This window comes from Ictidomys tridecemlineatus, chromosome 3 (genome assembly GCF_052094955.1).
Source record: "Ictidomys tridecemlineatus isolate mIctTri1 chromosome 3, mIctTri1.hap1, whole genome shotgun sequence".
NCBI lineage: Eukaryota > Metazoa > Chordata > Mammalia > Rodentia > Sciuridae > Ictidomys > Ictidomys tridecemlineatus.
Genome location: NC_135479.1, coordinates 209,263,192 through 209,277,037, shown reverse-complemented (window position 1 = coordinate 209,277,037; position 13,846 = coordinate 209,263,192). Strand labels below are relative to the sequence as shown.

General features: G+C 41.2%; 2 protein-coding genes across 14 annotated transcripts in view; one reads left to right on the top strand and one right to left on the bottom strand.

Annotated features, from left to right (window-relative positions):
* Positions 1 to 2,910, bottom strand: part of Ttc3 (tetratricopeptide repeat domain 3) — a 119,355-nt gene extending 116,445 nt beyond the window's left edge. For 2 of the 11 annotated variants that reach the window (XR_013437028.1, XM_078044630.1), the window contains exon 1: positions 2,669 to 2,847. The gene's annotated coding sequence lies outside the window, so the exon portion shown is untranslated. Of the gene's footprint in view, positions 1 to 2,668 lie in introns of all 11 variants that reach the window. The other 9 variants (XM_078044637.1, XM_078044640.1, XM_078044629.1 and 6 more) reach the window with 6 other exon arrangements.
* Position 2,911: 1 nt separating this feature from the next.
* On the top strand, positions 2,912 to 10,580 carry Pigp (phosphatidylinositol glycan anchor biosynthesis class P). 3 transcript variants are annotated; one of them, XM_005323491.5, is made up of 5 exons: positions 2,912 to 3,117; positions 3,450 to 3,553; positions 6,456 to 6,528; positions 8,875 to 8,993; positions 10,313 to 10,580. In XM_005323491.5, exons 1-5 carry the CDS (start codon positions 2,912 to 2,914, stop codon positions 10,441 to 10,443), a joined length of 633 nt encoding a protein of 210 aa, XP_005323548.2. In that variant the 3' UTR covers positions 10,444 to 10,580. The 3 variants fall into 3 exon arrangements, with proteins under 3 accessions (XP_005323548.2, XP_021580978.1, XP_013213251.1); XM_021725303.3 differs by having other exon boundaries at positions 2,928 to 3,221; XM_013357797.4 differs by having other exon boundaries at positions 3,003 to 3,142.
* Positions 10,581 to 13,846: the final 3,266 nt, after the last annotated feature.

The window sequence follows — 13,846 nt, the reverse complement described above, 5'->3', positions numbered from 1 at the left end:
ATTGGATGAAATAAACATGTTCCCAAAGACTACAGTACCCAGTAATTCCTTTCTTTTTTTTTTCTCCAAACACAGAAAACATACAATACATTGTTGAGGGATATTTACAAATCTGATAAAAATTATTTTTAAAATGCAAAGAATAACACACAATTCAAGATAATCACCTTTTGGGTGAACACATTCAATATTGGTTATTTTGATTCTTGGATTAACTGGTCGATTCACAGGTGTTCATTTTATTGTTTTGCTTCACAGCTTGCATATATTACACATTTTCAATATATCAAATATTACATTAAAATAAAAAGAAAATTTTTTAAAACATTCATCTTATAAAAATTGCTTTAATTAATTCCCCTCACCTGCCACTTGAGAGATACATATAACATATCATGGAAATCCTATCTTTACATCAACCATCGCAATATTAGGTACATAATAAATGTTCATTGAAATTAATTTTGAAGATCAAATGCATTAAAGATTGAGCTAATTAGCTTGAGACAGGAACTCATAGGTTGACACAGGGCTAAAGCAAAAGCCTAGATGACTGCAAGCAAATGCAACAGCAAGCTAGTCATAAGGAAGCTGGTCAGTAAAGAGAAGACAAAAAAATGTAGTATAATGACATAGTGTTAGCAAGGATATGAGGAAATGGGTGTTTTCACTCAATACCAATAGTGAAAATTGGTAAAACCGCTTTGAGAGCTTCTGTTTAAATTGAAGATGCACATACTTCTACCCAGCAAATCTACTACACAGACATACTTCCTAGAGAAACTTCCAAATGTGTGCATAGCAGACAGGTACAAAGATATTTATTGCAGGACTGTTTTTTAAAGAGTCGAAAACTGGAAACAACTTCATAGTCCATCAATAGGGGAATGTATAAATTATGTTATATTCATACAATGTAATTCTATACCAGGAATTAAAATGAATTCACCAAAGATCATTCATAACTGATCATTCAATTTATTCATATAGAAATCTCTAAATGTGATACTGGGTGAAAAAAGCAAGTTGCAAAAAAACACACGTAGTTTAATATCATTAGTTTAAAATCCAACAACACAATGTATGTTTGTAGATTCACCGTGAGCAAAGTATAAAATATGCAAAGAAATGATTTACACAAACCTAAACACAGTGGCTATCTCTAGGTAAGGAGGGGGAGGAACTGAAAGTACCTCCACAATCTTTTAATTTTATTTTTTTACAAAAAAGATTTGAAGTAAATCTGGCAAAATAATTACATCTGTAAAATCTAAATCATCGATTAGATCTCCATTTATATTCAAAATGCTCCACAAATTAAAGGAATGGAAAATTAGTCAAGAATAGGAAATTGCGCAGAACAGAGACACACCAAACGCAGCCCTTGAGCCCTTGAGCGCAAAGCAGGAACGAATAATAGTAGTAGTAGGTGGGTCCCTAATGGGTTTGAAGTTTTTTTTCCCGTATATCCTTATAATAAATTCCACTATCCTGATGATAAAATACAAATTTCTTTCAACAAAAGGTGTCCTAACTAGGACTGTAATCATAAGCAAACTGTGATTTACTCCTCCCAAGGTGAGGAATTAAGATTTCTACCTCGTTTCCCTCACCGTTGGGCAGAACAGAAAGACATTTATGTGAACGTCATAAAACACTGTGAACCAGTAAGTATCATCGAGAACGTCCAGGGATAGCTACTACGCATTTGCCGGCTGGCAGGGGCACATATTTTGGAAGGAGCTGGCATCTTAAGGGCGTTCGGGATCTAGGGCGCCTCTGGAAAAGGAACAACTCACTGGTACCATCTCATTCACCCATGTCTCTGATCAATTTTTCCCCCTAATAGGTCTCCCTATTCTGTCCCCAGAACAGTATGGCTCCACTGGCCAAAATGACGTCGCCAACACTGCAGAGCAGGTGGCCGCCAGACCCTTGGATGCCCTCCCCCTTCGCGTTGGCGTTCTGGGGAAGGAGGAGGCTCAGCGAAGGAACCGCGGAGCGGGAGCGCTGGGGTGGCGTCCCCCTCCCTGGTCAATCCCCTGCGCACGGGGCCGGCTCTGGACTGGCTGCCCTTCTCCGCACACAGGTGTCTAGAACGCGGAGAACGCAGACATGCAAGGGCACGCGCGCGCGCTCTCACGAACACTCGCAAACGCATCCCCGCACCCGAGCTCATGCACGCGACAGGCCCTATGCCGCACCCACGCGAAGACGCACACTTTCGCAGGGGATGCGCCAGGCGAGGGTCGCGACCGCAGCAGGAGCGGCCACGCGCGCTGGGGACGCGCGCCCCAGAGGGAACAGTGACAAAAGGGGGGTCACCCACCGAGGCCGTGAGCGCCCACGCCGCCTCCGAGAAAACTTGCCACCTACACAAAGGGGACCAGGAGGAGACCCATGGGCGCGTGCACGCGCGCCTAGCAGGTGTCACCCACGCACGAACCGAGACCGGGGCGCGGGGCTGCCGGGGGATGCGCACACAGTGGCCGCCCCCATGTCGCACAGGCACCCTAGGCCCAAGCTCGCGAAGGGGGAGGACAAAGGGGACACACCCACCGGGACAGACAGAAGCGGCCACACCCCCCAGGGCCGGGCACCGGCCCACGCACACACAGCAGGCACCTCTGCAAGGGATGCGGGGCGACGCGCACACACCCACACTCACCACACACCCACGGAGGGGGTGTGGAGGGCCCAGCTCCCGGGGCATCTCGACTGCGACGGGACAAGGTGACACATCCGGGAGCCCTGCCGCGCGCTGGCTGTGCACTCACCCGGGCCCGCAGCCCGCGAGCCTCGGACGCGGGCCGCCGCCGCCGCCGCCTCCGGCCCTCCACGTCAGCCGGATGGCGGGCGGTAGCGGGCGGCGGCGCAGGCTGCAGGCGCGTCACGTGGGCTGCCAGCGCACATGCGCAGTCTGGCTGCACCGCCCACCCTTCTGCGGCCGCCAGTCGGGCGGCCCCCACGCTCGCTAGCTCCCTCCCCGCGAGGGTCGCGTTGCGCCTGCGCTTGGGCGGGGGGCGCCGTCGCCCCCGGCCTTTCCCTAGAGTTCCTCTTTTCCTCCCCCCACTGCGGCTCCTCGGTCGGCGCTTGCGCAGAGAAGTGGGCGCTGAGGTGGCCGTGTGGTCGGGAGGGGCAGGTGGGCGGAGTGGGACCCCGGGCCGAGGACCTCCGCCGCCTGACCTCGGGAGAGGAACTGAATTAAGCCCCCTGGAAGGGTCAGGGCCCGGGGCGGTGGGGCGTCCTCGAGCGCCCCTGACCGCAGTGAGGCCGGCCTCGCAGGCCGGCGCCCCCGCTGCAGGGGCGCGCGTGCCCGCGGGGGCGCGCTTCCGGGCGCGGGACGGCGGGTGGGCTCCGCGGTGGCGGTGCCCTGGCGGAGCGCTGAGGTGATGACAGACCCATGTTGGAGGGGCGTGACCACTGACGACTGTGTTCCTTCTCCGCAGATTGTCCAAAGCCTCAGGGAAAATGGTGGAAAATTCACCGTCGCCATTGCCAGAAAGAGCGATTTATGGCTTTGTTCTTTTCTTAAGCTCCCAGTTTGGCTTCAGTAAGTACTTTCCTGAAGGATGGCCAGGGGCTTTCTCTGGTGTCCAAGGACCAGGAAATAGTGCACTTGCTTAGAGTGTGCACACAGGAGCTACGTCCCTGTCCAAGAAAACCCGAGGGCAGTCGGGCTTGCGCAGTGCTCTGCAGGCCAGCTCTGCGAGGTGGCCAAAAGTAAACCAGGTCCCTGCCATGAAGGAGGGCACCCGTAAAGCCCTGGTGAGCGCCAGGGGGTGGGTCCTCGGGTGGCAGAACAGATCTGTTGAAATCAAGGGGAATTCAGAGTTGGCTTCCTCCAGGGACCGTCCCCCTGGCACTTGTATTTGAGAATAAGCAGGAGGGGAGGAAGATGGTGGCATGGGCCTGGAATAAAGGCATGAGAGGGTTTGGAAGTGAGTTTGGGATGGCTCCAGGGCTGCCTGCAGGAGCTGGGGAGGGAAGAGAACTTGGCTAGAGAGGGCAGATTGAAAGAAGTGGCCACAACATCCTGACTCACTTAATCCCCTTATGTCCCATTTTATAGGTAAGGAAACCGAGGTTCTAACATACCGAGGTTCACACAACAAGACCCACCTTTCTTCCCAGAAAGATTTGGGGATTACGAGGCAATTATGAATACCCCTAATCCAACTTTCTGGAATTTGGTGAAAACCAGGAAATGGAGGAGTGGTGATACTTCTGAACCCTAATTGAAAACAAATAACCTAATGTCAGAGCTGTTGCCTATAGAGTCTGTGGAGAAGTTATAACTGAGTTCAATTCTGACTCTTCCACAGGTTTGCTGTTTGCTCTGGGATCAGTTTCCTTATCTGTAAAAGGATATTGATAATGATGGTTATTGAATGCTTGTTATGTATAAAACAGTCCTGTGGGTAGTACTGTTATTGTTGTCCTTGTTTTAAAAATGAGAATACTGGGGTTTAAGTAATTTGCCCAAGGTCACTAGGAGATGATAGAGCTAGAATTTGAACCCAGACATATTGACAGATTTCACTCTGTTGCCTCTTATGACTGTTGTGAGTATTAACTGGGGTAGTAAACTGTAAAGCACATAATGCAAAGATACAATAAGAATATAATAAATGTTTGCCCTGGTATCTTTTTTGTAAATGTCTATTCAAATAGTATTTCAAGAATTGCCGAGCGCAGTAGCTCACACCTGTAATCCCAGTGGCTTGGGAGGCTAAGATGAGTATAGCAAGTTCAAAGCCTCAGCAAACAGCAAAGCACTAACAACTCAGTGAGATCCTGTCTCTAAATAAAATACAAAATAGGGGTGGGGATGTGGCTCGGTGGTTGAGTGCCCCTGAGTTCAAAAAAAAAAAAAAAAGTATTTCAAGGATTAGAAACTATATAAATAAATAAAAGAAATGCCTTTAAGGCTTAAATTCCATGATGCCCACAACCGGAAATTAATTTTTAAAAATTGAGTGTTTACTTGTTACAGGCTTTCTAGTGGGAGGAGCTAGCTGACGGACAAAGTAAATAAGTAAAACATAATACAATGCCAGATTATAACTTGTACTATAAGGAAATATTTTAGCAAGGGGGAGCCAAGTACAGTGGGAATGTCTGTAATCCCAGAGACTCCAGAGGCTGAGGCAGGAGGATTGCAAGATCTAGGCCAGCCTGATCCATTTAGCAAGACCCTGTCACAAAATTTAAAATAGGACAGGAGAACTCTGGTTGTGGCTCAGTGGTATAGCACTCACCTGGCACATGTGAGGCACTGGGTTCAATTCTCAGCACCATATAAAAATAAGCAAATGAAATAAAGGTATTGTGTCCATCTGCAACTAAAAAAATTATTTTTTAAAAAATGGACTAGGGAATGTAGCTTAGTGGTGGCACCCCTGGTGTTCAAGTCATGGTATTACAAAAGAAAAAGAAAAGCAAAGGGAAAGATGATAAAGGAGGTCCTTCTAATATGCTCCTGTGTCATCTCTTATTACTACTCATTCATTAGCATTCATCACAGTGTAGTGAAAAGATCAATTTATTGTCCTGTTCACAAGATTTTAAGCTCTGGGAGGGCAGAAACCATCTCTTTATGGTTCATTATAACTCACTCCTGACATAGAGACTTCTATAATACATATTTGTCCAAAAAAAAAAAAAAAATCTATCATCACTGATAAAGTTAGTTTGAAATTTGACTCTGCAACTTTCCTCAAACAAATGATATAATCTTTCTAAATTCCATTTCCTCATCTGTAGAAATTGCACACATACTTTGGGGTTGTCTTGAGGATTAAATTAAATAATACGTATGGAATTTTGCCTACTCCACAGTGAGCACTCAGAGCTATTGCTATTACACAGAAGAACATAAAGGGTGCTGCAGAGACTTGGGATTGAGGGAGAGAAAGTTGTACCCAGTCAGAAGCCTAACACATAGCAGATCAGAACTAGAGTAGATAAATACCCCTTTTAATAAGTAAATGTCTATAATTACCTCAACCCTGTGGAGATGAAGTACTGACTATCTAGTATACATAAAGCAAAGAATTAGGTATGGTAAAAAGTACAGTAATTCCTGAGGCATGTTTTATACCCTGAATTACTTAATACACTATGAGAGTTAAGATAATAAAAAATTACTAATAAATAGCTGGGGTTGTGGCTTAGTGGTAGAGTGTTCGCCTTGCACATAGAAGACACTAGGTTTGATCTTCAGCATGATATAAAAATAAATAAAGATAATGTGTCCACCTAAAACTAAAAAACATTTTAAATTACTAATAAGGTACTTATGATAAGTAATATAAGAATGGTATAAATGAGGAGCAAGGGGGGAATCATTTCTGACAAATCAGGGGTACTTCAGAGGAGCTTTTTTGTACCTGAAACTTTTTAGATTGAATATGTGCCCTACTTAACTTTTTCTTTTTTATTTTCTTCTACAGTACTTTATCTTATGTGGGCTTTTATTCCTGAATCTTGGCTAAACTCCTTAGGCTTAACCTATTGGCCTCAAAAGTAAGTTTAATATTTGTTAAGAGTAAAACTAATGCTGTTTTAAAGGAGTATGTTACTCCTTAAACTATCCAGATCTTTCATTATTCTTTTAAAAATCCATAGATGGACATATATAAATAAAACTTTAAAGATTATGATTAATAAAACTCTAAATTAAAGATGGTAGTGTGAGCACACATTTATCCCCATAAATCTTCCTACCATGAACCCTAGGGGGGAAAAAAACATACTTTAGAGGTATAAACCCATAGAAAGAAAGAATAACAGATAAGAGGTATCAACAAAATTTTGTATAAATTGAGATAGGGGAGTTTATTTTTTTCATACGGCTAGAATAGGGAAGCCATCAAGAACATTTTTGCCCTTGAATGCTACAATGGTTCAGAAATTGGAGGTATAAGTACCTCTTTAACATAGTAATTCTGGTTTGGACAGAAAAAAATATTTAAAGAGCATTCTATCCTTAGTCCTACCTTGTTTAGTCTTCATAACTGCAAGACTGTCCCTACCCTCCCTTGTAGAAAATCATTTTACCCTGTAGAAAGGCTGAAAGTTGCTAGTCTGGGGGGCCTTAGATCTGAGTGTGGGAAATGAGGCACCTACTGCAAGCCAGAATAATTGAACATCTGCATGGCTGAATGATAAGGCACACCCCCTCTCCTAGCAACTGCCAGGGGCTCCCAGACTTATACCATCCTCTCCTTCTAGAAAAAAGTGAGAAAGAGGTACCTTCCTCAGGAAGCTGACCAGTGTGAAAGAAAAAAACCTATAATTTCTGCCATTTGGAGGACTCCAGTAAAGCAGCCAGGTCTTTTAGAGGGAGGCTGACTAGTTGGCCATCCTTGCCCACTGTGCTTCAGTTAGTTTGTTAGCACTTGGACTGGTATAAGTTATTAGATATTGAAAGATAGCTTCTAACCGGAGTACAAAAACAAAAGAAAAAAGGAAAATTGAGGTAATGCCGGATACAGAAGAAAACTTTTAAATTAAAAAAATCCTCAAAGATAAGAAAAGATTACAATTATGAAATCAACAGTATACTCTATAAAGGGAATGTTTAAGAAGTTATCATACTTGGTAATTATGATAGCCAAAATTAAATTTTTAATTGAAAAGGTTGGAAGATAAAAGTTAATCTCTAGAAGGTAGAACAAAAAGTCAGAGAAATGAAAAATATTCAGGGCAAAAAATTTAACCACTAGAAGTTCCAGAAAGGAAAAAAAATTAAGGAAATTATTAAAGCAATAATGCATCAGTAAAATATGCCAAGATAGGACATGCAATGTGCTTACCTGTTTAGAGAGGTAAATTTAAAGGCATATTAGAATTTGGGGCTGGAATATTGACAGGTAGATGGAAAACCAAGTATACATTCAAAATGATGTAATTACTAACTTAAAAAATAATAATACATAAGAAAATATGTAATAGTGATATTCTAAGGTTCTCAGTTACAAACATTATTTATGTAATCACAATAGTTCTTAATAACTAGTGATAACCAGAAATTGTGACATAGGTATAGAAGAGAATAGGAAGAGTTAGGTTCCTATCTCCAAATTAGGAAGTCTAGAGAAAATATCTGAAAAAAAATCAAGAAATTAATATGAACATGATATGTAGAAATGAAGAAGTACCAGAAGAAATAGCTCAGGTGTTAAAAGGTGTCCTTTTTGGGGATTAGGATTTCAGGGTCAGGATGGATGGAACAGGGGACTGCAGCTTTCTATTATAACCCTTATAGAGTTATTTGACTGTCATGTACATTTATTACTATAAATTATATTTAATTAAAATGAAATATAGGGGGGCTGGGGATGTGGCTCAAGCGGTAGCGCGCTCGCCTGGCATGCGTGCGGCCCAGGTTCGATCCTCAGCACCACATACCAACAAAGATGTTGTGTCCACCGAGAACTAAAAAATAAATATTAAAAATTCTCTCTCTCTCTCTCCTCTCTCTCCTCTCTCTCACTCTATCTTAAAAAATAAATAAATAAAAAAAAATAAAATAAAAAAAAAAATAAAATAAAATGAAATATAGGGCTGAGGATATAGCTCAGTTGGCAGAGTGCTGCCTGGTGTGTCCTAGGTTCAATCCCCAGCACCAAAAAAAAGGGGGTGGGGGTGGGTTGTGGCTCGGTGGTAGAGGGCTTGCCTAGCATGTGTGAGGCACTGGGTTTGATACCTGGCACCATATAAAAATAAATAAATAAAGGTATTGTGACCATCTACAAGTAAAAAAAAATTTTAAAAATTGAATATAAAAATTGGTATGTTTTGTCATGACTCTTAAGAATGATAACTTTTAAGATAATCTGTCATACACATTAATATTCTCTTCCACAGATATTGGGCAGTCGCACTACCTGTATACCTCCTTATTACTATAGGAATTGGTTATGTACTCTTATTTGGAATTAACATGATGAGTACTTCTCCACTCAACTCCGTTCATACAATCACAGGTAAATATATATAAGAGAAAAGTGCTAGGGGAATGGAGGAGTGGGGTTTTAGAATTTTAATCAGAAAAGCAATTAAGAATATGCTTCAAGACACATTAGATCAATAAAAAGAATCTAGGAGCCCAGTGTGGTGGTACACACCTGTAATCCCAGCAGCTCAGGAGGCAGAGGCAAGAGGATCAAAGCCAGCTTCAGCAATTTAGTGAGGCCCTAAGCAACTTAGCAAGATCCTGTCTCTATAAAAAGGGGCTGGGGATGTAGCTCAGTAGTTAAGTGCTCCTGGGTTCAATCCCCAGTACCAGAAATAATAGTAATCATCATCATCATCTATGAGGAATGAGTACAAAGCAATACAAAAGGAAATGTTTACATTGAGGTACTAAGTTATGATGAATATGCACTAGTTATAGTCATAGATTAAATCAGTTCTGATGAATTATACCACCAACTAACAGGTATATTTTCCTGTGCAATGTACAAGTATATAAAGTATGTTCCTCAGTAACTTTACCTGAGAGAAACTTCTTTTATCCTAAATAGTCACTGTTGCTCAAGGGATGGCAAGTAGGTATAAGACTTTATTCACAAGGGAATTTGGGGTATGCATCCTCCTCAAATTGTTGTGTACACCACATCTCTAACAAGTAGATAGAAGAGCCATATGTTCTCGAGGGGTTTATTTTGTTTTGTTTTGTTTCAGGTTCTTTCCTTTCAAGTCTAAAAGTAGGTATACTGATTTGTGAGCTTTCTTAGATTCTGGGAAGTATTTTTTAAGTTCCCTGGTATGATTTTTTTTGTACATTGTAAAACCTTTATTCATGAATCTATGCAATGTCTCTTGAAAATTAATGTTATTTTTAGTTTTTTTCCTGATAACCTACTATATTCCCTGCATTCTTGATTGGAATTATAGCAGATAGGCAACTTGTACAAAGAGAGGAAATTGTTAATTTTTTATGAATATTTATACCAAAAGATTTAATGAATTTTTGCAGTGTTGATTTAACTATATCTTTAAGGCCTGGGTATAATTCTGTCCCTGTCAGAATTGTGAAATGGAACTTTAATCATCATTGTACATTTGAATGAGATATTAATTTTTTTCTGAATTAGAAATGAGAAAAATACTTTGCTAATTACATTTTTGTTTTACTGGGGCACTTCTTTTAAAGAGAGAATTAAGTAGTTATTTCATTATTTTAAGCATGTTATTTGTCATTTTCCAAACATCAACCTGGTGAACTGTGGTGGGTCTCCATCAGCCACAAAAACTACAGGAGAAATTGCTTAAGTAAACAGAACTTTTTTTTTTCTTTTAGATAACTATGCTAAAAATCAACAGCAGAAGAAATACCAAGCAGAGGCCATCCCAGCATTAAGAGATATTTCTATTAGTGAAGTAAACCAAATGTTCTTTCTTGCAACCAAAGAACTTTACAACAAAAACTGAGTTGCATGTAAAGATGCTAATATCAAGCATGTTTTTTGACAGAATAATTTTGACCATAATTATTTATTTTTTCTTATTATTGCTCAATATTGAAATGTAAAAAAATAAAAGTTATTCTTCTCTTAAGTAAATTTTAATTAACATTGTTTTCAAATATTTATTATTAATAGAATAAATAAAGTACTGCATTACCGTTTAGCAGATTTAAAAAAAAAAAAACCAACCATGTTGATATAATCCTTCAGAGAAGCATTGATGCTGTAATTTTCAAAGGTCAATTGTGTCTTTCCTCCTGTTTGTCCTGAGGGGCCCAGAATGCAAACTCCTGGATTTGAGTGAAGGGTACATTTAAAATTTGTGCCATCAGATGCATGTCTGTAACATAAATATGTATTGAGTGCTTGTTTGTGTCAGGTATTTTTCTGGACACTTGGGATAGAATAATGGTAAGATTCTCTCAAAGAGCTTATATTTTAAAGAATTATATTTTTTAAAGAACTTATATTTGGGGGCTGGGGTTGTGGCTCAGCGGTAGAGCGCTCACCTAGCATGTGCGAGGCCCTGGGTATGATCCTCAATACCACATAAAGATAAATAAAAGTATTGTGTCCAACTACAACTAAAATTTTTTTATAAAGAACTTATATTTTGGAGGTAAGTTGAAGCAGACCAAGCAAATATGAAAAATATTTGTGATGAGTGCTGTGCAGAGAAAAGGTAGTATAATGTTCTGGAAAGTAAAGGGATAACTATTTTAGTTTGGGTTGTTAAGGAGGGCTTTTCAGAGGAAAGTAGTTGGGGCTGAGATTTGAATAGCAAAAAAAGCAACCAGGCATAAAAAGATTGGAGGGACAGTATGAACTAAGTTTGAAGCAGGTGTAGCAAGGACTATAATGCAGGAAGGAGCTTGGTGTGTCCTAAGAACAGAGAGAAGGCCAGCATTGGGCCTGGAGCACACTGGACAAGGAGAGATGTTGTCCGAGGTACACCTAGTGAGTCCAGGCCACATAGTGAAGGGCTTTGTTGGCCAGTGTAGGAAGCTTGGATTTAAGTCAAGTGTGGTGAGTTTAGGGGCACTTTCAGTACCAAGCTGTTGGAGTCTTTAAGAAAAGAAGTGACGAGGCCTAATTTATGTTTTTTTAAAGTTGCTCTGGTGGATGGAGAATAACTCTGGAGAGGAACTGGGAGTGGGGCAGGAATAGGGAAGCGAGGATACCATTAGGATGCTGTTGCATTATTCCTGGCAAAAAACGATTGCTGCATCAACAAGAGTGGTAGTGAAGTTGGGAGGCAGGGATAGCTTTGCAACTTTCGTCAGAATTCAGCAGACTAAGTATATAGATCTGATTGTGCAGAGTAGTGAGGGCTGACTGAGAGAAGTTGTGATCAAGGGTCATTCCTAGGTGTTTTTGGATTAGGGAACTGGGTAGATGGTTATGCATTTTACTGAATTGTCAATATTTGGAGAAGTGCAGTTGAGGGGCTGGAGGATTTGGTAAATAAATTTATTTGGCACCACCTTATTAATATTTGGATGAGCTTGTATAAGAAACAGAAGGTGTTTAAAAGTTAGAAAATACACTCAAAACCAGTGGGTCCAAATCTAAATTTATTTAACCCTCAAGACTCTCAAACTTTGATACCCTAAATCTCTATCTGGCTGGTCATTTTTTCTTTAGGGTATCTATATACAAGAGTGAAGTCATACATTTTAGATATGCAAATTTAACACTCTCTTTGAAGGAAAGAAGGGAGAGAAGGAGGAATTTTAACAAAAGTAGGGCTTCTGTTTCAGTGACCATAATAAGCATGCAGGTGATGATATGAATCTGCTGTTTCCTGTTCCTTCGTTTTTCCCAGCTCTGTATTTTGTGATGATAGTGTCACCACACTAGAGCACTTTAAGAGAACCAGCCAACTCTCAAGTACAGAGAGGTACATAAGTAGAGCTTATATACCATGGAATGCTAAAAGCCATGCATGCAGGAACTAATTTTTGTTATACCTGATGACATGGATGACCATCATAGACATAATGGTCGGCCATAAGTCAGACAAAGAATATACAGTGTGTGCTTCCACTGGTGTAAAGTTTAAAATCAGGAAAAATTAATCTGGTGGTAAATATTAGAATAGTGGTTACCTTTAGAGGAAGGTTAACTAGGAAAAGGCATTAAGGAGTCCATTTTGTGAGCTGCAAATGCCCTACATCTTGATCTGGGTCGTGATTATGGGGTATAATATTGCCGCAGTCTGGCTGGGCACAAAATCACAAGCCACTGAAGCAGGAACAAACTTTTTTTTTGAAACTGCCACCAATACCCTGTACACACCTGGGAAGAAAACTGATCCACACACGTGGCGTTCTCAATTATGGGAGTTGAGGGCTGCTCAGCTGTAGATGGAGCTGTTGGTTGAATTATGCCCTCTGGTGATAGAACGGAGTTAGTAGCAGCCTCCTGTTGTAATTCCCCACCTGATGGTTGTTTTTCCTCTGTCTGACTAGCTCGAGAGACCTTCTCTTTTGCTTGACCTAACATGTTTTCTACCATAGTCTGGACCTCTAACAATTTACTTAACAGTCTTTTGGTTTGTTTTTTACTAGTTTCTAATCTACTATAAAGGTAACGCAACCCAATAAGATAGCATAAAACAAAGCCAAAACAGAATGAAACAAAAACAGAACAAAGAATAGTTGTATCAATTTTCTCTTTCTCAGGGCCGAACAACTTCAAACCTTGAGCCAACCATTTTTCCCAGTTTCCCTGAGAAAATTCTAGGGATAGGCAGCTTGAAATAAAAACAAAATAAATGGGCTGGGGATGTGGCTCAAGTGGTAGCGCGCTCGCCTGGCATGCGTGCGGCCCGGGTTCGATCCTCAGCACCACATACCAACAAAGATGTGTCCGCCAACTAAAAAAATAAATATTAAAAAAATTCTCTCTCTCCTCTCTCTCCTCTCTCACTCTCAAAAAAAAGAAAAAATAAATTAAAAAAAATAAACCAAAACAAGAACACATTGTTTTTTGAAATGGTCACCCATTCTGTCGCCTTCCCTCAGGGGCGAGCAATTTTACTCACTTCCAAGCTTCAGGCATGCCCCGTACAGGCCACCAATTGCCACAGTCTGGATGGGCATAAAATCACAAGCCACTCAAGCAGGAACAAACTTTATTTTTGAAACTGCCGCCAATACCCTGTACATGCCCAGGAAGAAAACCGATCCACACACGCAGCGTCGTTTTCCCAAACCCCAGAACGAGTTCCCCGGAATTCCCTCCTACTGTACTTCCCCAACCGATGGGAACTCTCCAGGAGTCCAATATCCATATGAATGCAAATCTTAACATAATCATATCATCTCAATGGCTAGCTGGCGTCACCTTTCAACCAAAAATGCCAT